The following is a 24263-nucleotide window of genomic DNA, read 5'->3' as shown; positions in this document are numbered from 1 at the left end:
TAAACGTCGCGTAATCGTTTAAAAAAAAAGTGAAGTCCATTATCAAAAAAATTAATTTTTTCATGTGAGTATTATATTTTATTCATTTTTTTCAAAACGATTACGCGGCGATTGAATAATTCACAACTACAGATATATTTTCTTATAGATAAATAATTTGTACAAATCTTAAATAGATAAGTTTCATATAAATCATGTACAAACTCTTATAAAAAGTAAACTCCACCTAAAAATAGTTTTAAAAAAATATTCTTTATTAGTAAAACCTACTGTACATAAAATTTGTCTATTTGAAATTTATAATTAGTATTAATATTTTATAAAATAGTCCTTATTTAAAATACAGGTGTATAGAAATTTGTAAAAGAGTTATGTATTCATCATTTTCCTATCATAATGGGCATGATATTTGGTGGTCGTGAATTGCGATGAGCAGAAAGGTTTACGCGACACTAACTTGGTTTTTAGCTTTTTGGTTTTTGGTTTTTGGTTTTTTGTTTTTGCTTCGTCTATGTCCTTTCTTTCTTTATTTTAATGGTAGTGGGTGCTTAGGCTGTGGTTTTTTGGGTCATTCAGAGAGGTTTGGATCCCTTTTCAATCCTAAACATAGCTGTCCATTGAGGATGACGACTCACCATACAGATAATCATATCCTTTGAATAATAGAACTGATCTCTCTACCATATTTTACAAAAACAAGAAATAAAATGCAATATCCAACGTTCGAGTTAACCTTATTTTTTCCTCAAAGGTAGCAGGTGGAAGAGTAACATGACTTGCAACCTGCAGGGAACAATGAGAGTATGGAAGGTCTTGATTTGAGTTTTGCTAGGTACAAGCGAGTTTGTGCACTATATCGCGTACCGATAATTTTTTTTATTTAAAAAAAAATATTTTGAGAGAAGAAGAAAATCTCCTACATCATGAAAATTATTTTTATCTTTAATTGACATCGTTTCATTAAAAATATACATTATATATTAATATCGGTACACGAATTGGTACACAAACTTGCTTGCAAGTAGATTTTTCCTCTTGATTTTGCTTGCACATGGCGTCTGTAATGCTATCTGTTTACTTACTTCAGTTTTTTGTTTTATTAAATTGCGCTATGCTTTTCTTAATACAACAATGTTATTAGCCCAAAAAATAAAAAGAGAAATAATAGTTGCGGTCGTGAGTGTATAAGTACTGTGCAATCATTTTGAAAAAAATGAATAAATACAGAATCCACATAAAAAAAAAAAATTAATTTTTTAATAGTAGACCTCACTTTTTTTCAAAACAACTGCATGGCTCTTGCGCACTCAACGGTTGTATGTAGCAAATAAAAAAAACCTATATTTTCAACCTCTAATGAGTAATGCTACATATAGTTATGGAGTGCGCAAGCGCCGTGCAGTCGTTTTGAAAAAAAATAGGATCTACTATTAAAAAATTAATCTTTTTTCATGTGGGTCTCATATTTATTCACTTTCTTCAAAATGATTGTATGACACTTACATACTCACGAGTGTAACTATTATTTCTCTTAATTGATTACCATTCCTATAGATGGCAGTAGACATCATACTTGGCGCCTCACAAGGGTTCCATATTTTCTCTGAGTTTATTAGTAGCACACAAAAATAATGCATTGGCAATGCATTCTCACAAATACATTCTTAGGTATGAAAAGTGACTTTTTAGCCATGAACAAATAATCGAACGCAGACATTTTTTTTAATAACTGTATGAGCATCAAGTAATACCATGTTACACACAATATATCATCAGAATGTCACTTACAAAAGAAGCATAGTTTGGCAGGCTTATGACGACATTTAGAAGCTTAGCTGCTTCTAAATGTGGTATAGAATCAATTTTTTTTATGAGTAAAATGTGGTAGAGAATCAATGTGATGTAATGAGTGAAAGAATGTTTTGGACAATCCCTATTATTGGCGCTGTCTAGTTTATATCACCTCTTCAATAGCTTGAGTACATCCCCAACCAGATGCAATGATCCAGTGACAAGAACCTGTAAATCAGTAAATAAGCACAAAAAATACGTGGTTAGCATGAGTTTTTTTCACTCTGTCCAGATGCATGCGGGGCAAAATGTTATCATAAGGTTGCATATCGTTGTTATTATTATTGCTGACAAAATTTATGCAATTATAATGCATGACCCACATGCAGATAATCTGCACACCAGCTTATTCTTAAAATCCAGATACAGAAGCCGCAACCAGCTAACAAAAGGGAAAAAATGGAAAGACAGTTCACTTGGAGAATTTGCTAACATTTCTTGTATTTAAGGAAGAGTCAGATGAAATTTTCAGGACTAATTAGCCCAATCTATATTTCCACAACCCCACATGCTGCCTAAGTCATTCCCAAAATCAAGTTAAAGTAAGAATGGGTTGTCATCTCGGATAGTAACTTGCCTGAACTTTTAAGGATGGGTTTTGTTTGACACAATCGCGCAGCCATTTTATCGTCAACGGCAATGAAGGCATTACTGCACTGCAAGCAAAATAATTATCCACAGGACTGCAATGAGAAGCATCCTCGTAAAGAAATTCATGAGGTGGTACAATTGCTGCATTGTCCATCCTGGCACCCTTGTCATGAAAAGTACCTACGTCTGCATGTGAACAGAACAGCAGCTTGCTGGTCAGATCATACCTTAAAGGCTTTAATGTAGCACTTATTTCAAGTGCATGTTCAACTCAAACCCATATAAAACAAGTATTCAGAAAAGAAAACATGGTCTTGATATTTATTGCTTCCCAGGGTACAAGGGCACACTGCCACTATTTCACCATTTAATAAGGAAAAATTCTATTTAACACATTCCACATAATTGATAAGGCATTATTTGATTTGCAAGAAACATTTAAAAAATTTGAATCTTGCAAATCAAAGATTGCCACATAACGAGTGTGGATGGTGTGTTTTCTACACTGGCTTGCAAGTAGAAGAACTCTTTAATAAGTTTGGGTGAATTACTGTTACACCAATCCTTTTAATCAAGAAGTCCGGGCTTCCCTTTCTATATCATGGTGGTGTGCTTTGAATGTTTACCAAGATGGAACCCAAAGCTCAGTAATAGAATGCGATTGATCCCAACTTGAACAATTAAATCAAACTCACTAATGAGTTCTGCACATAACTTCATCTTTTCTTAATTTTATTTTTTAAGTAAAAATTATATAAAAAACAAAATAGGAAGGCAAAATCCTTAGTACGTAGGAGTTTGTAAAAAGGACAAAAAGTAAAGAAATTTAATGTATTTAGGGACCTGTTTGCTTTTATTTGTCTTTTTTTCTTTTTTCAATATGATACTGCAGGTAATTAGTTACAAAGGTGAGCCTTTAAATACATTACGCTCCTCTTTCATGGAGCAAATGACAACTGTTCAAAGAAACGTTGATTTACCCCTTTCAAAGATGTGATTGATAAACAGGAAGTGAAATTGTTGACATATTTAACAGTAAGCCAAGAAGATGGGGGAATACCTTTCCCATGGATAATCTTCTCCCAAAGTCTCTGGAGGTTAAATTGCCAAGACAAATCCCTCCCAGAGATGTCAGAAGGAATGACTGAGGCACCATAAGTAACCTTGTTATATGTTGACATACTTGGTACAAAAAGTGCTTTTGTGAAGTGAGTTCCTGCACATAATCATATATGATCCTCAATGCATGCTTGTAACTTGTGTCATGCCCATGCAGAAATCTTCTTGGAAAGGAAAATAAGGCTATGTTTTCATGCAGTCATTTATAAGCAGGAAATCCAAGAATCAAAAGACCTCCTCATTTATCCTGACTTCATGTCCCAATGGCCCTCGGGAGCAAATGACATTCCAACCCCACAAGAATAGAGTAGTGGGTGAGATATAGGATTCAAATCCCTTGAAATGCTAGAGGTACTTACCAATAATAGCAATAATAAAAAGAATCCTAGCCATTCGAACTATAAAAAATTTCCATTTTTTATTTTCAGGGACCTCCACTGACATTTGCTTCTACAGTTATTCTCCAGCAGTCTTGATAAGAGTATTTTAATTAATAAATTCATTATAAAGCACAAGAGACACAACCCAGGTACACAGGCATTATTGCTAACATTATATTGTTAATATATATTTTCTGGAAATTCTTCTCACAGAATCAAGTAGAATTTGTTTCCATCTTTTGTCCATAGTGTAGAATGAAGCATGTGAATTACCATACTTTGTTTTTCAGTGTATTACGCCACAGCTTTATTTATTTATTTATTTTTGTTTCCAAAGAAATAGTAGATTACTAGTCTTTTAAAGATGAGTACTGATTCAGATGCGCTGGGATGAAGTGACATGATTTCAGGTTTAGTAAGAATGCTAGAGTTACGAGAAGAGGAGGTAAATTGGGGTAGATGAGAAGACATGTTGCATCCGATTCAGCAAGCAAATATCTTTTGATAAGTGATGTAATTTTATACAAAATGCAAAGGGGTGCAACCCAAGAGCACAAAAAGCATACAATAGGAAACACCCAACTAAAAGGATGAAGAAGAAAAAGAACACAATTCCACGAAGTCAAGAAAGCTCTAGGGTCATGGAAACTATTGTGCACCCTCATCTAAACATAAAGAGAATTGAACATAATGGCTCTTAATTCTAAGACCGTCCTCTCACAATCTTAGAAGGTCTGAGCATTATGTTCCTATCAAATACACAAATCAAGCACAAGGGGCTTCCAGAGGGATATGCTCATTCGGGATTTGAGGGAGGTGATGAAAATTTGAGGACTGTATGGGGGAATATACAATAGCATGCAGCTTTGAAACTGTTGTTGACAACTTTGAATGGGCTTGTGCATGTGCTTATGCTCCTGATATTGACCATGATATGACTATTCATTCAAGTCTGAAGTAGTGATACCTGATGAAGCACATGTACTTGCAAGCCGTGGAAGCAGAATATGAGGGTCTCTCACATCCATGCAATTGAACAAAAGAATCTGCAATGAGTTATAAATACAGTATGTGAGGAGCCAATTAAATCCATCATACTCTACATAGAAATGGGCAAAAGTGTCTATCAAGAAATATGTAAGCTGGATCACCATAAGCTGTCCAAAGACACCTCAAAACATGAACCCTGAAACTAAGTCTGGCTGTTTATTATGGGTTTGACCTGCTTTAATGATTTTTCAGACTCCTCCATGCTCCTGATTTCATGTTGGATGTTACCATTCCCCCAGGCTTCCTCCAAATTTCTATCCTTAAATGAAGAAGATGATTTCTTGTTTTCATTCACAGCACTAGAGAACCACTTGGCACAAACTTCCATGCTCTCGGGACTATGAGCTCCATCCAAGTAGAAAATCAGATCTCCACAAGAAGTTTCAGACAGTTTTAATGAATCACTGGATTTGGAGCGAGTGTCATAAAAAGTCTGAGCCCTTCCAGAAATTTGAGCGGTTGAAAGACCTCTCAGAAAGGCCTCAGGCAAATCTGCTTCCTGGGTATCCTGATTTTATAATCCACAAAGTTGAGACAGTAAAATGTGGGAGAAAAGAAAAAACAGTACAATAGAAAAAGAAATTAAAAAAGAACAAAAATACCATTCTTAACCCCCAGAGTACCAATGTAAAAAGAAAAAAAAAAAATTATTCTTTCAAGTGTAACTAAAACAGTAACAGTAAAATGTTACATGATCATTCTGTTTTTCTTCCTCTGTAAGATAATACAATTCACTGAACAATATCAAACCTGTCACTTCACCCTCCACTTGTTGTGAGTAAATGATATGCTATTGTGCCCAAAGGCCATTGGTTTACATGAAATAGTTGACACCATAAATATCCTTTTTGTGCTCTTATGAAACCAAGGTTCTTGGCTCCAGTCCACTCAGAAGAAAGATACTCTCTCTCCCCCCCCCAAATCTATGGGTACATTTTCATCATCTATTTAACAAATTTTCTACAACATTCTACCACCCCTCATGATGAAAACCAAGAAGATTCTGTGAATTTACAAGCCTGTAGAGATATTGATATATAGTTTGCATGTAAAGAAAAATTGCAGTGGCATATGAATTTCAACCAACATTTTGGAATGGCTTTTCCCAATTCCCTGTTCTTTGAAGCCAACATTTACAAAGGGAAACTGCGAGACCAGCATTAATGAACTGATGATCACCAGACAAGCCAAGCTTCAAACAATCCAACTTTTTGTTATCAAGAGGTGCCACTACTTTCAATGGGACCTGCAATTTATAATTAATAATCAATCATTTATATCACTACCAATTTACCAGTCCATGTATGAGTGTGGGTTGTGTGTTCATGCAGGCCTGTGTGTTTGAGTGTGTATATAAATAACAGTAGTCCTGCTAAGATTGTTTGAACCCATATCTAATTGCAGTTGCATCTGAAAGAATTCTTTTTCTTTTTAATTGGCACCGGGGGCGTCCGAGAACAAAGTCTCGACCAATCCCTGGGGTGCACATGCACTCGGCAAGGAGTTTCCTGTAAGTGCACATCGGGTAATTCAAGCATGTGTATGAATTAAACCTAGACTAATTGTTTTATTATTTTTAGTATATTCCAGAATAATGAGTAAAAAAATGTATGATGATAGCAGTCACTTCTCCGGATTGGCAGGGATTTTCAGTAATCTTGCTTCTTGAATCAATCCTCGCAAAAAATTCCAGATTATATAAGGACAGAGCTGTTAGATAACTAGACTTGTTAAAGGATCAGACTAAATAGAACATACCTTTAGCCGCCTTCTTTTTGCTAGAAAGAAACTATAATGAAGTTGGAAAAGATCTGGTAACTCAATATATACAGGCTCTGGAAATTATCGTATTTTAATTCAATTAAGATAAATAAATATTTTATCGTAATTTTATTCAATTAAGATAAATAAATATTTTATCAGAGTGACTGTATGCACAGAGAATTTATAAATACAATTGTGAATTTATCACTTGCATATTAAAGAACACAATCACAGTCAAAGTCATGAAATTACAGATAAACAAGTGGACCAAATATGCTAAAACCGGATATGATTCAGAAATTGATTCAATCTGCTAGTAAGAGTAGAGATAGTTCTCTGGTCTAGATTGAAAACAACTCAAGAACCATAAATCCATAGCTAATGTGTTCACCTATAAAAATAACAAGCAGGTCATGTCTAGGCAAGCAAAAGTAATTTCACCAACACATTGCTACAAAAGAAGGCAGTTGAAATGAAAAGGACATAATTGTAGGCTTTTGTTTGTTATAGTTATGGAGGCTTTAAGTCGGATGGTGCAGACTGCTGTTGGTGGAGGTTTCTAATGTGGTTTTCAAGTAGGCATTGGCTCTGGTGGCCCTATTATCATTTCACACCTTCTTTTTGCAGATAATACTTTAGTCTTTTGTGAAGCGGATAATAGCCAGATTCAAACCTTACGAGCATTGTTACTTTACTTTGAAGCAGTGTCGGGGCTTAAAGTGAATCTTGACAAGTCCGAGATGGTTCCGGTGGGTGCGGTCTCAAATATCCTCAGTTTAGCAAGCCTCTTGGATTGTCAGGTGTCCTCTTTACCAATGAAATATTTGGGTTTTCCTTTGGAAGCAACTTTCAAGGCTAGAGCTATATGGGATGGGGTGATGGAAAAGATAGAGAAAATGTTGGCTAGTTAGAAATGGGTGTATTTATCGAAAAAGGCCGCCTCATTCTTATCAAGATTACTCTTACTAACCTCCTCGCATATTTTTTATCTTTGTTTCCTATGCTTGCAGGGGTGGTGAATAGGATCGAGAAACTCTTTAAGACGTTCTTATGGGGGGCTTTGGGGGAGGAGAAAAAGTTCCATTTGGTTAGATGGAAGACAGTATGTGTCAATGTTTTGAATACCGTACCGGACGTCGTACCGGTCAAGGCACTTGAACGAAATATTTCGGTACCGGTACCGTTTCGGGATAGCGTTTCGGGATAACGTTTCGGGATAATCGATATATAAATAAATTATATATTTAAATATATATATAAAAATTATATTCTAAAATAATAGTCTATATATAAATAAATTATATATAAATACATATATATAAAAATTATAAATAGTCTAGTCTGAATTAGGAGTTAAAAAATAAGTTTATAGTTTGAAAAAACGAAAAAAAAAAAAAAACCCAGGCCGAAATTTAGTCCGGTATGGCCGTTACAGCCGGTATTTTAGCCGGTACGGGACAGATATAGTACCTGTACCGGCCGGACGGCCGAAACGAAAAATTTCGGCCATACCGGCCGGTAGGGTACGAAATTTAAAACACTGGTATGTGTCCCAGTTGTGTATGGAGGGTTGAGAGTGTGTAACTTGAGAACTTTTAATAAAGCTTTATTGGGGAAACGGCTATGAAGATATCACTTGGAGGAGGGATCATTGTGGAAGGAAATTATCGACGCTAGATATGGTGCTGCTTGGGGTGGTTGGTGCTCCAATGAGGTGAGAGAGGAGTATGGTGTGGGCTTATGGGAAGTTTATAAGGAAGGGGTGGCCTTGTTTTGAAAAACAGATTCGCTTTGTAGCCAGAGAGGACAATCGAATCAATTTTTGGTGAGACGTGTGGTGTGGTGATCACGCATTGGAAAGGGCTTTTCTGGCTCTCTATCGTATTGCAGCTAATAGGAAGACTTCAGTGGCGGATATGCGGTTATTTTCTCATAGTTCTCATCAGTGGAAAATTCTTTTTAATAGAGATTTTCATGATTGGGAACTATCTATTGTTTCAGATTTTTTCAGTCTACTATATTCCATGGGGACTCCTATGGCACAACGTGATAGATTGAAGTGGAGGTCTAATAATCACAAGAAATGTACAGTTAAGGCATATTATAACATTTTGTCAACACATGATCATACTCCGTTCCCTTGGAAGACTATTTGGAGGTCTTGTGTGCCTTCTAAAGTAGCCTTTTTTGTATGGAATGCTTCTCTTGAGAAGATCTTGACCACGAACAATCTGAGGAAGAGAGGATGTGTAATGATGGATTGGTATTGCATGTGTAAAAAGAATGGAGAATCTATGGATTATCTCTTACTACATTGTGAGGTAACAAGGGTGTTGTGGGATGAGATCTTTCAAAGGGTTGATGTTGCTTGGGTTATGCCTTTGAGGGTAGTGGAATTGTTGGGTTGTTGGAGGAAGATGCAAGGCTATCAGCAAGTGGCAGTAGTGTGGAAGATGATCCCATTGTGCATCATGTGGTGTATTTGGACGAAAAGGAATACACGTTGCTTTGAAGATAAGGAACGCACAATGATTGAGTTGAAGAATTTTTTTCTCGACACCTTAGTGCTTTGGTTTTCCGCTATTGTATTAAACGGAGACAATGTTCCTGATTTATTGTCTTTAATTTATCGCTCTTAAAATGTTTTTAGGTGTTCTTCTGTATACTTCCTGTATACATGGACTATGCCTATTTTATTCATATCAATAATATTATCTCTTACTTATCAAAAGAAAAAAAAAGGGACATAATTGTAAACCTTTAACGTGATTACCTTCAGTTCATGCGCTCTCTCCAGAATAACGTCCATTGCTTCAGAAAGTTGGTGCACCGTGAATGCAGGAATTTGAGGCTTAAGGAGCAGGGAAGACATTAAACCAATTCAGAAAATGCTTGTCAATGAAAACTGCCACTTTGAATAATCAAAACATATATATAGCAATAAACAACCCATTATATTAAAGAAAACCAGATACTTTATAGTCTGAGTTGCTAAAAGGAGTTCAATACCTTGAAAATTCCAGCCTTGTGTGAAGCTATCTCCCCAAGGGTATTTCCTGCATATTGTACAGTCATTATCAAACTTTGGCCACCAGATACAATTTTTTCTTCTCATTGACTATCTTCAACTGTGCATAATTTGCAATAAGAGTCAAACAGAATATAAAAAAACAAATGCATCACAAACAAATTAATCGAATAGAAGGGTTTAAGTTTCCCATATATTGGACATTGAGAGAGAACTGTATCAATAGAAAACCAGCAAACTTGTTGAATTAGAAAGCACGCACCCAAGGTCTCTGTATGATCCATCCCCAGAGAAGTAATACCACAGACAACAGGCCTTTTGATCTGCATGGTTTATCACCAATCTTCAGAACTATCATATTTGTTTACCCTTGCAACATTTTCAAATAAATGCTAAAGCAAAGACTCAAGATTTTATTTATTATAATGTTCTTGGATTTATGAAACTTATAAATGATAGTCTTTTAAAAAGGTAAAGTTAGAGCTTTGAAAAGATTGAAAAATTGAATCGGGGAGTCAGGGTAATTGTATAAATAGATATATAGCAATTTTTTCCCTAACAAAAAAAGCATACCACATTTGTTGAGTCCGTAGTTCCCCCAAGACCAACCTCAATGATAGCAACATCAACCTACAGACAGCAACTATTCTCAGTGACAAAATTATCCTCAAACACAATAATTCATGCAGTACTTAAGTCAGAAGCAACTGTTGATCATTACAAATTGCTTAAACTTTTCAAAAAAAAACAAATTGCTTAAGATGATAGGTAATCAAATCATGGAAACAGTTGGGATTTTTTTTTTTTTGGAGATTGGATGCAGTTACTAATTCACAATCTAGCATGTACAGAACAGACACATCTGTAAACATATTGCCACACAGGTTGATGGCCTTCAAAATATGCAAAATAATTCAAGAACGCAGGATCATGTCAGTTAGGGTACAGGATATTTATCACTTGCTCTTCACATATTAAGAAACGTTTGTGTATGTGTCTATTTATGTGTGTCTATGTGTGTGAAGAGAGAGAGAGAGATCCTTGGAGATCTCTACGATTACTACTGGGTGAAGCACCAACCCAGCAGCAAGATCACCATAGAATCTTCATCAGAGTAGTTCAACTGTTAGTCAAACCAGCAAGCATCACTGATGAAATATACTCCGGATGATCTATCACTCATATAGTCTGCTAAAGCAACTAATGTTGTGCAATTTGCTAGGTCACATAGGAAACATTATGAAAGACAGACATAGAAAAAGCTACAAAAACACGCATTGCAACTATTAGCCAGTCACAAATTTGAAGGAAAGAAATGGCTAAGCTCCTACTTATCAAAGAAATGGCTAAGCTCCAATGGGAACCAAAGGATATAAGACCAACCTTTTCACAAATAAATATCTTGAAAGCCAAAATGGTGAGGAACTGAAATAACGGGGGCATTGGCAGGCGCTCTGTAACATTTTCCTGCAGAATAAAAAGTGCCATTTAGGAGTTTTGATTTTGAACTGGAAAGAGGAATCACTCACGAGTTGCAATACATTGGTAACAAGTGAACACAATAAGTAATAATGTGCAATGCATCAAACTGTGAGTCTAAAATTTCAAAATTGGGACCCAAGCATCATGTTGAGTTTCTAAAAGTCCTCCCAAACCTTTATTTAAGATTCAGAACAACAGTATCTTTGAAGATACTCTGGCTTCTATACATACCTTCAATTGGTACCAACAACCCCAAAAATACTGTAGGAACTTATCTTCAGATACGTCCACCCTACAGAGAAATTAAAATCAAATATGAAAGATAATTCTGCAGAGAATTTTCCTATAAACCAAGAACATGACTTCCAGATAATAATTTAATAATGAAGATGCTTAAAAAAGCTAGGGTGATTTTTTTCTGATAAAATAGTCCAAAACTTCCATATATATATAAAGATTGGGTCCTACTGTAGCCCTATTCTCTCTCTCTCTCTCTCTCTCTCTCTCTCATAAGTATTGTTGTCCTATTCTCAAAAAGAGAAGACCTGATATCAAAATAAAATTATCAGTTTATTTTCCTTCTAAAAAAGTGAACACCTTATATCGAAGTAAAATTATCAGTTTTTTTTTCCACCAGAGGTTATTTTGCAACTCAAATCCATCCATGTGGAGATGCTGAAATGACATGCTCAAGTGGCCTGAGGGAATAATTGGGTCATGTAATGATTTTATAGAACACCTCCACACAAGTCAACAGCCAAAATAAGCAAATGAAGCCACAAATAAAGGTAAGAGAGTTAACCATCACAGCTGTGAAAATGTTTGAAATGAATCCTGGGGCTTTGAGTCTTGACAACTGTAGATACATATTGGAAAGATCACTTCAACTTTCATTGATGTACAAATGTATATATACACTACATACAATTGACACTTATACCCTCACACACTTATTCTAATTACAAACATGTCCTCTAACACTCCCCTTCAAGCTGGGGCATATATATCATATAAACCTAGCTTGAAACAAATAAGTTTTAACCGACTCCAACACAAAGACTTAGTAAACACATATGCGAGTTGATCTGCAGACTTCACAAAAGGTGTAGCAATGTCACCACTTAGTATCTTATCTCGAATGAAGTGACAATTCAATCTCTATATGTTTAGTCCTCTCATGGAATGCAAGATTAGAGGCAATATGCACTGCAGCTTGATTATTACAAAATAACTAAAGAGGGGTACGAGCTGGAAACCCAATCTCTTGAAGGAAGTGTTGCAACTATGCCAAGCTCACTAGTAGTGTGTGCCATTGCCCTATATTCAGCTTCTGCACTAGACCGAGCTACTACTGCTTGTTTCTTACTCTTCCATGTAACCAAGTTACATCCTACAAAAGTACAATATCCAGTAGTAAATCTTCTATCTGAAGGGGATTCTGCCCCATCAACATCTGAAAAGGCTTCAACCCTAAGATGTCCATTTGGTCGATATAGTAATCCAAGGCCAGGTGCTCACTTAAGATAACGAAGCATATGAATTACAACATCCCAATGTGAGATCCTGGGCATTTGTAAAAATTGACTCAGTACACTTACTATATAAGAGATGTCTGGTCTAGTGATAGTGAAATAATTCAATTTCCCAACAAGTTTTTGATACCTACCTGGATCACCAAACAACTCACATTCCCTTTTTCAAGAATTTACGATTTGGATCCATAGGGATGTCAATAGGTCGTGCACCTAGCATGCTGGTTTCTTCCAGAAGATCAAGTACATATTTCCTCTGAGATAGGTTGATACCCTCTTTAGATCTACTAACTTCAATTCCAAGGAAATATTTCAGCTTGCCCAAGTCTTTTGTTTGAATTGATCATGTAAACACTATTTCAGCCTAGCAATTCCAGCAGAGTCACTCCCAGTAATTACAATGTCGTCCACATATACAACCAACAAAATGTGACCTGCATCACTATGTAGGTGAAATACCGAATAATTTGTTTGGCATCTATGGAGACCAAGAGACCAAATGCCAATACAACATCAGAAAAATTCACAAACCATGCTCGAGGAGATTGTTTCAAACCATATAATGCCTTTTTTAACTTATATACAGTACCTTGATACTCCTCCTGAGCAACAAACTCAGGTGGTTGCTCCATATAAACTTCTTCATGCAAGTCGCCATGCAGAAATGCATTCTTAACATCCAATTGAAATAAGGGCCAGTCTAAATTAGCAGCAAGAGAGATCAACACTCAAACAAAGGAGATTTTGGCAACTGGGGAGAAAGTCTCCTCGTAATCAATGCCATATGTTTGAGTGTAACCCTTAGCAACCAAGTGGGTTTTTAGACGTTCCACAGAACCATCAAAATGAAATTTGATTGTATATACCCATTTACAGCCAACAGGTTGCTTACCAAATGGTAGTGGAACAAGATCCCATGTCTCATTATGGTGAAGGGCATCCATTTCATCTTTCATAGCTATCCTCCATCCCGGATCAGATAAAGCATCCTCAATTGTCTTAGGAACAAAAAGTTTTGAAAGTTGAGAGGTAAAACATGAGAATGAAGGAGATAAGGCATGATATGAGACAAATTGACTAATCGGATGTTGAGTAACACAAGATCGAGTACCTTTGCGAAGAGCAATAGGTGGAGAGTCTGAAATACTAGGTAACTCAAGATCCGAAGATGGAGACATGGTTGGTGAAAGCATGGAAGCTGGTAGCCGTGAGCAACGCGAGTAAACCTGTAAACGAACTGGGGGAAGGGGTGGAGCACCAGCGATAGGAGGAGAAAGTGTAAAAGTAGGTAATGGAAGAAGATCACACTCAACACTCGAAACTGTGTCAGAGAAATCGGGTATGGATTCAAAAAAGGTAATATCAGCACTCGTGAAGTAGCGTCTAAGAACAGGACTATAACAATGATATCCTTTTTGAGTTCGAGAATAACCAACAAAAAAACACTTGGTAGAACGTGGATCAAGCTTATCAAAACCTGGGCCAAGGTTATGAACATAGCAAACACACCCAAAATTTTTTGCAGGAATGGTAAATGGTGGAGATGAAGGAAACAAGATGGAGAAAGGAGAAGAACCATCGAGAACTGATGAATGCATACGGTTAATAAGGTGACAAGCAGCAAGAACACCATCACTTCAAGAACGTTTAGGAACATGCATATGCAATAAAAGTGCTCGGGTTACATCTAACAAATGACGATTTTTATGTTCAGCTACCCCATTCTGTTGGGGTGTATAAGAACATGAAGTTTGATGAACAATTTCTTTGCTACTTAAGTAAGTAGCAAAGGCACTAGATAGATATTCTCTAGCATTATCAGAACGCAAAATCTGAACCTTTTTGTTAAATTGAGTTTTAATTTATTTCCAAAACACTTTGAATATGGAAAGGAGTTCAGATCTTGCCTTCATCAGAAACACCCATGTCACACGAGAGTAGTCATCAATAAATGTGACAAAATACTGAAATGTGTTTGATTCAATGTTGATTGGTCCCCATATATGAGAGTGAACCAATTCAAAAGGACTCGAGGCTCGTTTATCAACTCGAGGTATAAACGACACGATGATATTTACTAATTTGACATGCTTCACATGGAAAGGGAGACACATTTCCTAGATTCCTGACCTAACGCTTTAAAAGGGAAAGAGAAGGATGACCAAGAAGATGATGTGGATGTAAGGGCTCGAGTGGGTGACTGTTTAACATCAAGATAATACAGGCCACCAGCTTCATGCCCTGTACCAATCTTGTTTCCCGTCTTGAGATCCTGAAAGACACATGAAGAGGGATAAAATGTTACTAAACATTGAAGACTTTAAGTAATTTTACTGATGGACAACAAACTAAAAGGACAACTAGGAGCATATAGAACAAATGACAAGGATATAGAGTCAGTGAGCTTAGTGGATCCAATGCCTATAAGTTTAGCAAGATAACCATTAGCGAGAGTAACACTTTTTGGAGATGTCACAATATCTAACTTAGATAAGACAGATGATAGACCAGTCAGATGCTCATTAGCTCCTGAATCAATGATCCACGGATCTTGAATGGATGAGACAAGACATGTGGATGCTATACCTGAGTGGGTAAGAGTAGCTATGGCAGATAAAGCTCGTGTGTGACCTAAAAATCGCTCATACTCATCCTTCGATATACTAATCATACCTGAGTTGGAGCTAGTTAACTATGATGTAGTATCTTGGCAAATGGCCAGATTAGCAGACCCAGATGGTCTACTATGTAGATCCCAACAATAGTCCACCGAATGGTTAGTGCGACCACAATGGATGCACTTATGAGGCTCTCGACCTCGAGTGCACATGCACCTCGAGTTAACTGTGATGTAGTACCTTTGGCATCACGTGCCCCACATGCACCTCTACCAACTCGGCCTCCATGCCCACTAGGAGCAACATAAGAGGTAACCGCATCATATAACTGTGACTCAAATTTAACTGTCATATTTGAGAAACTCCACACAATATCACAACTGAACTTGGAGATTGAAACTTCACACAATATCTGAGAAAAATCACAATTCAACTTAAAAAATCCAAGAAACGCAATCTGCAAATGTAGATAGTTAGCCCAAGTACCGGAAAATAACTCAAATACCACAATTTCGGTCCTGTATCGGCCTAAACTAGTCTGAACCGGATTGTTTCGGTTCTGAACCGGGATGTTTCGGGTCTGTATCGGCTGTGTTTCGGGTCTAAACCGGTACCGGTTTAAAACTGAGCTGAAACAAGAATAAGTTATCCTAAACGAGGATAAGAATACCGTATAGGTGTTACCAAACAGGTGTTATTCCGGATAGGAATATACTCTTACTCCAAGTTTTGGCTATTCAAACTCAAGGATTGGATAGCTTATCCCTGCAACCAAACACCCCGGGCTTCAACCTTTTGCCGGCGACGGAGGCCCTTTCCGGCAGCGACGGCGATGCCAGTACCCACAGATAAGGCCAGCGAGTCCACCCCTAGTGCCCAGTACCGGAGAAGACGCCGGAGAGTGGCCGGAAACCACTTCAAACACTTTCGGTCCCGACGACAAAGGGAACCATCGTATCAATTCCGGCAGCGACGACGATGTCGATAACCACAGACAAGGCCGGCAAGTCCACCCCTAGTGCTCAGTATCGGAGAAGACACCGGAGAGTGGCCGGAAACTACTTCAAACGGAACCACCGTATCATTTTGGGCATGAACCACCGTACACGATCAATCCAACGTACACTACGCTCTAATACCATGTAGATACATATTGGAAAGATCACTTCAACTTTCATTGATGTACAAATGTATATATACACTACATACAATGGACACTTATACCCTCACACACTTATACTAATTACAAACATGTCGTCTAACAACAACCTTCTAAAAAGGGCATGCAAATGAAATACTTATAGTTGTTTACATGGAAATTAAAGGTCCAAATATATCTTCTAGTCAAGTGGTCTTTTATTTTCTTGTACTCCACAAATTAGGACACTTGAAGGATTTCATAGGTACCAATCTTCCATCTTGTTACAGACTTCCTACTACTGTATATTGAAGATTAAAAAAGTTTGTTGATCAATTTAATAGAACCAATGAAATTTCTTATTAATGAAAATTCTCAAGGATTCGGTCTACGGGCATTGATGTCATCAACACACACAAACGCACTCAAGGGGTATTAATCACAAAGTTTGTATCAATGATTCATTTGAAAACTTACCCATTTATACGAAATCGTTCTCTTACGTCAATTAAGTGGGGCGAAGTGAAGAGTCCAGTTTGAAAACCACACTCCCTTAAAATAGCCTCACAGAATGTACATGTGGAACCCTGAAATGTGGATCCATTAAGCAAACAATAAAATTAAAAAGAAAGCACACTTAAATATCAGTTCTCATTTTATATTACTTTCAAACAAATAGATCAAACAGGTTACAGCAGTATAAATACAGATTTTAGCCTCTTGTCAACTAATATCTTTGACACTTCCATCTTGTTTGTGCTTTATCCATGTCACACAACCATACATATGCTTACATGATAAAGCATTTCTAAATTGTAGATGTTTTTATATTTTACAGAAGGGATAACTGTATTAGACATATTACCAAGAAAAATTCTGATAAAATATTAAGAAAGAATAAAATTCCAAATCAACAGGTCTCAAGACAATATGCCATGGTAAGAAACTGTTGTGTGATAATATCATTGGAAGATTACCTTTCCCTTAGTTCCAGCCACATGAATTATTTTGAGCCCATCTACATGCTCCTCCAAGCCAAGAATCTATAAAGAAAAGATGCATGCATCTTTCAATCATCAAGAAATTCTGTTTAACCCAAAAAAATATTCAAATTGGATGAGGGACTACACAGATCAAGATTCATGGACCATTTTCCGCACCTAAAACAAGAAAAAAGCTTCAAGGAAAATATGCCAGTTTAATAGTCAGCCTCATAAGTTTGAGCTGAATGCTCTACAGATTGCATTTAACATATTGGAAATCATCGGCTCCAAGAACTTAAGGAGGTGGAAGTGTGCCAACAATGTATTTCAAGCAAGTTGCTGACACACAAATTATTAAGGAAGCTAAGAGTATGCAGCATTCTTAATAATTACTTCACACATGCAGGCAGGATTACACCAGTGTTACCTTAAGATACTCAGACATTCTTTCCAATTTTCCAAATGTACTACCAGATGATTTGTCTCCACGTTTTTTACGAGTGATGAGAGAGGAAAGTGCTTCCATGGCAGCTTCATATGAAGATGGAAGGGGGAAACCTTGCAAGTACTCCTTCACAGCCACACTGCTTCCCATCTTTTCCGTGACTTGAGATGACATCTCTTTATATCTAACACCTGATATGTTAAGCCCACAAGTTCGAAAAATCAAGGTTAATACTTTACATAGCACAGCAAGATAATCCAAAAAGATGATATCTCTGGCAGAAAATGGAGGGGTTCGGAGAAGCTTCATCATTATACCAAAGGGACGAGATGGTCCAGGATTGAGATGATATGTTTTATATGGGAGAGGACAGTGACAGAGTTGAAAGCCTTAGTATTCAACCCCCTTTATGTTTGGATGGCTGCTGCATAAAGCAGTTCCCAGCTTCCTAACTTCATAGATTTCAAGCATTTTTGTTCTTTTTCTTATTGTCACTTATTTTGTGTACTTACTTACTAGGGTTGCGCCCCTCTACAGTTTCTATAAGATTACATAATTCATATAAAAAAAATATCTATATTTCAATGATCATTTCATGTTTGCTTCTGGTAATCTTTCTCTATAACTTTTTCCATTAGTATCTCCTAAATGAGATAATTTCCTATTCGGGATAGTTTATAATTGCAATTGTAATTGTATTTCAATTCATACAGAATTTTTCAGTCGGTGTTGGGCTGCGAGACATGGACCATTCACCCCCAGCATTTCCTACCCTTGGACAGGACTTGGCCACGATAAAGAAAGATACAAGTCCGAATTTTTAATTACATGCCATTCTTCTAGACTGAAGAATTCTCCAGAATTCCTACCAGGCAACTAAATTTTTTTCCAGAATCATGCACAGAAGTGGATATTGAATACATGTAACTCTGACCATACCTAAGTGGATGTTGAGATAAGGTGACATTATATCATCTCCGCTTCTTTTTGGATGAACAGATCATCTGATTTCAGTTGGATGTCATTGATTAAAGTCTTTCTTAACAATTTATTAAAAGCATGGATTAGAGAGATATGAATTACACGTAACTCTGAACCTACAGTTCATTTGGAATGGAGCTTACTTTTTCTAGTAACATAACATGCATGGAAAGAAGCTGGCAAACAAGTTAAGCTCCATTTCTTTTTATGTAGAATTGACAATCTCTCTTATGGAATTGTAAAATTTCAAATATCCCACACTTCAGGTAATTGTTTGCATAAACGAGCATCAAAAAGCATCAATCCTGCAAAACATAGCAGTAGTCAATCAAAAGACCAAGATAAATTTCACAATGCAGGACTTTTCAGGGAACGAATAAAGAACAACATTGGATTCCTGTAATAACGAGGAAAGGAAAATACACTGCACATGACACACACGGCATGAAATTTTAAAATCCACCGAGTGAGTTACAATGTTTCGCCCTTATTCTTATTAATTGCCCATTATGAAGACGCGTGAGAAATAAAAAAAATAAAAATAAAAACTCTACTTTTCGGTTCCTTCCTTTTCACAATTCCTCAATCTACAGTTTCAAGTTTCAACACTGCGGAAAACTCAAGCAAGCCAGTTTGGATTGAGAGATTCTCACTACTATTCACTGCTATTCGTAAATTTCAACTCACAAATCTCATTACTATTCATAAACCATCTCAACTCATCTCATCTCATCTCTAAATCCAAACTACTACCAACAAAACACGCACAAAGCACTACCAAAGTATTAAACAGCCGTACAATCATAGAAGGAAAAAAGAAAACCCACATGAATTATATGTGTGTTGTGTGGTCCGAGGGAGAGACAGAGAGATAGGGAGAATTGGCTTACCGAGGAACCATGGGGAGCACTGGAGGCTGTGGCTAAGAGCCCAAGTCTAATGCTGGAGGAGATAATGGTGCAATTGTTTCTCAATTCTCAGCTTTTGTCTGCCCGTTCGTAACGTGTTCTATGAGGCTGTTAACGGCGTCCAAGATCTCTCGGTTCATTGACGGCTGCCCCTGCTCTTATATCACTTTGTCATTTTTTTATTTATCTATGTTGAGCTAGCGTTATTTTTATTTAAAATTTAAATTATAAACAAAAATTATAGATAGAAGTCACTATTGAAAGTATCCATTTTGCACATATGATGTGGCATCATCTAGACCACACATCTTTTCAAGTAAGTGTTGGGAACAATTAACTAAAAGCAGTCACGCAATGAATACAAAGTGTGCACTGCTCTAGTGACTTCTCTCTAGCATTACTCAATTATAAATATTATAAAGTCTATTTTAAATATCAATCCAATCTCTTCTTCATTTTCAATATTATAAAATCCAAATAAAATTTTAACCAATCTAAATCTTTTAATATGTTTTTTTCAGAAGATATTGGATAGATACCACAGCGTCCTCACAAAAGGCTTTTTAGATTTTTTATATATTTTATGTATTTCCTATGCAAAAAGAATATATATATATATATATATATATATATATACACACACAATTGTTTAAAGTATATTATTTTTCAAGTAATTAAATGAACTTTATTTTTCATGGCTTTATTGTGCTGTTGTCAGTATGTTTAGGTCACAACATCAAGTCCACAAATCAACTTGTGTACCGATAGAAAGAAAATGTCCACAAATGAACTTACACAGTTCAGCTGAATTTTATAACTTAATTTTTTCTTTGTTAGTTCTAATGACAAAGTGATAAAGGTTTTGGAGCGATCATTATTAATATATTTTTTTTATTTTATTGGCATAGGGTGCCTAAAAATAAAGTTTCGACTAATCCAATTGTGCAAAGGTCCTTTAAAAAGAGATTATCCATCTCGGATAATTCAAGAAAAAGTTCTCTCTATCTGATAGTCCTTAAAAAATTTTGTATTCAAGAGAATTCGAACGTTAGATATAAAGGAAGCATATGGCCATGTTGGCATTCAATGAATCGTTGGTTTCCCACTTATTTGGTGCCATCGCAAGAGAATTCAGGCTTGAAATTGACCTTTGTGCTGCGGTGGTACTTGGTAGTTTCCCCCACTTGGTCTAATGCTTTGTGGCCCGAAACATTAGTCATGGGGTCTACCACAACCACCGTTTCCCGTCTCTAACGTTATCGAAAGCTTTGAAAAGAATTTTCCAAAGCTTTCTTACGTTTTATCGTTTTCATTTTTTCAGACATAGAGAAGCTTTACGCCACAAACATGTTGTGTTGCTCGTGTTGATCATGTCATCCGATGTATAATAGAAGCCATACGCTATTGGAGGCCTTCCATTAAACTACACTCACCAATATTTTCGGTTTCATGATTCTTCTACAGAAGTTACGAGGCTTATTAGTGGTAGATAAAGCTGGTTAATAGCTCACACCCTAAATAATTTATGAAATGATATTGATCACTGTCTTCAAGAAAAGAAAAAGATCATCCATTAAGCAAGATATGGAAAGATTCGAAGGGGCTATTAGCTTGAGAAATCAAACGCATTGGACGAGCGGAAAATTTTTCATTTCCTTATAAACAGAACCTCCTCTTCTTTTTTTGTCTTGTCATTTTTACAATCTTTTTTTTTTTTTTCTAATTTTCTATTCCAAGGATTTGTTGGTAAGCTAACTGTAAACTGATAAAAGGACACGAGAATGAACAAGGATGGATACAAGAGTTGCGACCTTGCCCTATACAAAAGCTGCAGAATGCGAAATGCGAGAGACATTGATTTGATTTGACACTAGAAACAGAGCTACAAGCTTGCTCCCTTCAGCGAGGCTGCTGGATGCGTCGGGGGCTGCATTTCGGGTTCACATATTTGGCTGGCTTCTCATTATACTTCTTTGCAGGTTGAACAGGGGACTTGGGACCTCTTTCATCCAAAGTTTTCAGATTCTTCACCAGTGTTTCAGCATTCATTTCCAAGCCTGTCGTTCCATATCCAATATGGTAAAAACAATTAACTCCAATGATCTAACAGGATTTACCGAAATTACAAGAAATTCCATGACCATATTACAATATATGTGCACCTTTGTGTTCAGAAGATTGGACAAAATACTCCTCAAATTGAGCTTCCATATTTGAAAAATCTCCACCATCATCAAATTCAAAAGTCTCTGGCAGCAAGTCAGCTACATCGATGCCATCAAAGTCATCCTCAGCATTGTCATAGAAACCATCCTCACCCTGACGCTGGCTGAGCCAATAGTCATGGTACCATGATGAGGTTGTGACCAGTTGCCACCATTCCGGAGAGAAATCCTCCACTTGGCGGAAAGCAGCAGGAATGAAAAGAGGTGCATTGGGGTTCAATGTCGACCTTCCTCCTGAAACCATTGCCATCTTTTTCAATCACCTCCGAGCCTTGAATCTTTAACCTGTACTTCCAAAGTAGCAGGACATTAGATAACATCAAGAAGCAGGGACCATGAACGGAAGGAAAAAGGAAGCAATGTTGGAGTCAAGCCCGGCCTATCCTTAAATATGAATGCAACTTGAGAACGGCTCATCCAAAGTCCTAAATACCATACTCAGCCACTCTATTAAAAGTTCCAAACAACCTAAGATATAAACCCATTTGGTGAACTGAATAAGCTGTTCCTACTGATAAAGCCACAGAAAAGACGAAGAAAGAGGGTTCATTTTTAATCATGCAATGAGAAACACAAAACCTGAAACTTAAATCCCATCAATAGTTATTCAGGTACCATTACCTCACACTCTCAAACCATTTTCCTTAAAATTGAATCACCAAAATGTAACACTCCAATGGAAACCCCAAACCACATTACCTATACTCTAAAATGACTAGTCAATGATACAATTAGAGTCATATTAAAACCTTATAAAGCGCAAGAACTTCTCATTCCCAAATAAGGTGAGATCTCAAACACCACCTATCCTTATCCATATCACACAAAAGCTATGAAATAAATCAGTTATAAGTTCAGGGTAGCAAAAGCAACAGCATCGAGGATTTACTCATCAGGAAAAATATCAAAATGAACTTTGAGATTCTCACAATCAGATACCACTAGCACTGAACATTAGCAGTTCAGTAGCAGTGGCAGGACATAGCTGTTGTCTCTCAGAGAGGGCACAGCACAGTAGTTTCTGTTCTCTTTTCTGTTGCATAGGCATAGATGGGGTAGGCAACATCCAAAGCAAATGTTGACAACAAGGGCAAAGGCAAAGCGCTGGATCCCGGGTAAAAGCTTCAGTATAATTTATTTTTACAACAATAAAATATCAAACATGTTGAAAAAATCTTCCGTAGCTGTTATATCAGATATTGTTAAAAAAAAGCCACATTATTTCCATCAGATCACACGGTAAATGAAATATACACCGAGAAGAAGTAATTTTAACTTTGACAACAGATTCGAAATTAGAAATCCAAACAAAATCAGTAACCACGAAAAATCCAGTCGTATCCGCAGTATATTATCAGATTCAATTTCCCTACTTAGAGAATCGGTACAGACCGTCTAGGTTCGTATGATCTTTGAGAAAATGCAGCGAGATTTCTTTTAAAAGTAAAGAAAAAATCATTTCCCCTTTCTTTTATTTCGATTTCTCGGCAACCAAACAGACCGTCAAAATTCGTAATATTCTATCACATCTGTGAACGAAAATACATACAAATCGCAAACTTATTCGTTCGGAATGATTGGAAACTGAAAGAAAGCATTTTTATTATTATTACCTCAAGATCGAAGAAAATCAAAGCTCTTTTCACACACTCTTCGTTGAATTGAAGGCTTTTCCCTTGGACCGTTGAGTGAACGATACGTGTACCGCGTGAGCATTGAGCGTGAGGGGTCGGGGTCTTATATAGGACGGTTGGCCCGAGCCTGTTTGGCTCGGCTTTACGCGTTTGAGGTTCGGGAGTCATCGAAACCAGCTCACTGAATCAATACGCACTGCACTGTACGGCCTGCCCACTCATCGCCCGCCATATGAAGTTGTTCATTGTTGACTTTGACTTCCTACAGTGCCTTTTATATTACGTTGTACAGCTCGATGAACAATAAACTTAATAATGTTTTTAAAAATATTTTAAAGATTTTATAGAAGAGCAGAGGATGTGGCACGAGACGGCATCCGAACAAAAAGGTTTTTTTATTTTATTTTTTATTTTTCTTTATTTATTTTTTTATACTTTCAAACAAATTTGTTTTTTTAAATTCACTATATCACTAAAAACACACTTTTTTAATTATTAAGTAAAAAAAAAAAATTGTTAGGACCCAACTCTCTC

The 24263-nt window shown here is 36.6% G+C and overlaps 2 protein-coding genes across 5 annotated transcripts; both read right to left on the bottom strand.

Moving 5' to 3' along the window:
- Positions 1–1692: 1692 nt before the first annotated feature.
- Positions 1693–19983, bottom strand: LOC109008394 (folylpolyglutamate synthase-like). 3 transcript variants are annotated; one of them, XM_018988467.2, is made up of 18 exons: positions 19853–19983; positions 19106–19267; positions 18921–18985; positions 17964–18172; positions 17531–17596; positions 17031–17140; positions 11497–11557; positions 11167–11250; positions 10357–10413; positions 10046–10106; positions 9765–9811; positions 9529–9606; positions 6079–6237; positions 5164–5499; positions 4909–4987; positions 3503–3658; positions 2429–2628; positions 1693–2019 (listed from the first exon to the last, which is right to left on the bottom strand). In XM_018988467.2, the coding sequence occupies exons 3-18, from the start codon at positions 18946–18948 to the stop codon at positions 1960–1962; spliced, it is 1791 nt and encodes a 596-aa protein (XP_018844012.1). In that variant the 5' UTR covers positions 18949–18985; positions 19106–19267; positions 19853–19983; the 3' UTR covers positions 1693–1959. The 3 variants fall into 3 exon arrangements, with proteins under 3 accessions (XP_018844012.1, XP_018844013.1, XP_018844014.1); XM_018988468.2 differs by lacking the exon at positions 18921–18985; XM_018988469.2 differs by lacking the exons at positions 18921–18985; positions 19106–19267.
- Positions 19984–21481: 1498 nt separating this feature from the next.
- Positions 21482–23831, bottom strand: LOC109014914 (protein EARLY RESPONSIVE TO DEHYDRATION 15-like). 2 transcript variants are annotated; one of them, XM_035689506.1, is made up of 4 exons: positions 23709–23824; positions 23025–23199; positions 22033–22380; positions 21482–21927 (listed from the first exon to the last, which is right to left on the bottom strand). In XM_035689506.1, exons 3-4 carry the CDS (start codon positions 22343–22345, stop codon positions 21770–21772), a joined length of 471 nt encoding a protein of 156 aa, XP_035545399.1. In that variant the 5' UTR covers positions 22346–22380; positions 23025–23199; positions 23709–23824; the 3' UTR covers positions 21482–21769. The 2 variants fall into 2 exon arrangements, with proteins under 2 accessions (XP_035545399.1, XP_035545398.1); XM_035689505.1 differs by lacking the exon at positions 23025–23199 and having other exon boundaries at positions 23709–23831.
- Positions 23832–24263: the final 432 nt, after the last annotated feature.

The sequence above is a fragment of the Juglans regia genome, chromosome 4 (genome assembly GCF_001411555.2).
Source record: "Juglans regia cultivar Chandler chromosome 4, Walnut 2.0, whole genome shotgun sequence".
NCBI lineage: Eukaryota > Viridiplantae > Streptophyta > Magnoliopsida > Fagales > Juglandaceae > Juglans > Juglans regia.
The sequence above is the reverse complement of the archived record's forward strand: the minus strand, read 5'-3'. Positions and strand labels throughout refer to the sequence as shown.

What these genes read in the sequence shown, in the direction of transcription:
- LOC109008394 (XM_018988467.2), bottom strand. Translation starts at nt 18,948, where the DNA reads ATGTCACCTTATCTCAACATCCACTTAG. An exon ending in CTGAAAAATCATTAAAGCAG is followed by an intron (nt 4,988 to 5,163) that starts GTCAAACCCATA and finishes AACTCATTGCAG; the next exon opens with ATTCTTTTGTTCAATTGCAT. An exon ending in GAAGATTATCCATGGGAAAG is followed by an intron (nt 2,629 to 3,502) that starts GTATTCCCCCAT and finishes GTTCACATGCAG; the next exon opens with ACGTAGGTACTTTTCATGAC.
- LOC109014914 (XM_035689505.1), bottom strand. Translation starts at nt 22,345, where the DNA reads ATGGCAATGGTTTCAGGAGGAAGGTCGACATTGAACCCCAATGCACCT. An exon ending in CCAATCTTCTGAACACAAAG is followed by an intron (nt 21,928 to 22,032) that starts GTGCACATATAT and finishes ATGGAACGACAG; the next exon opens with GCTTGGAAATGAATGCTGAA.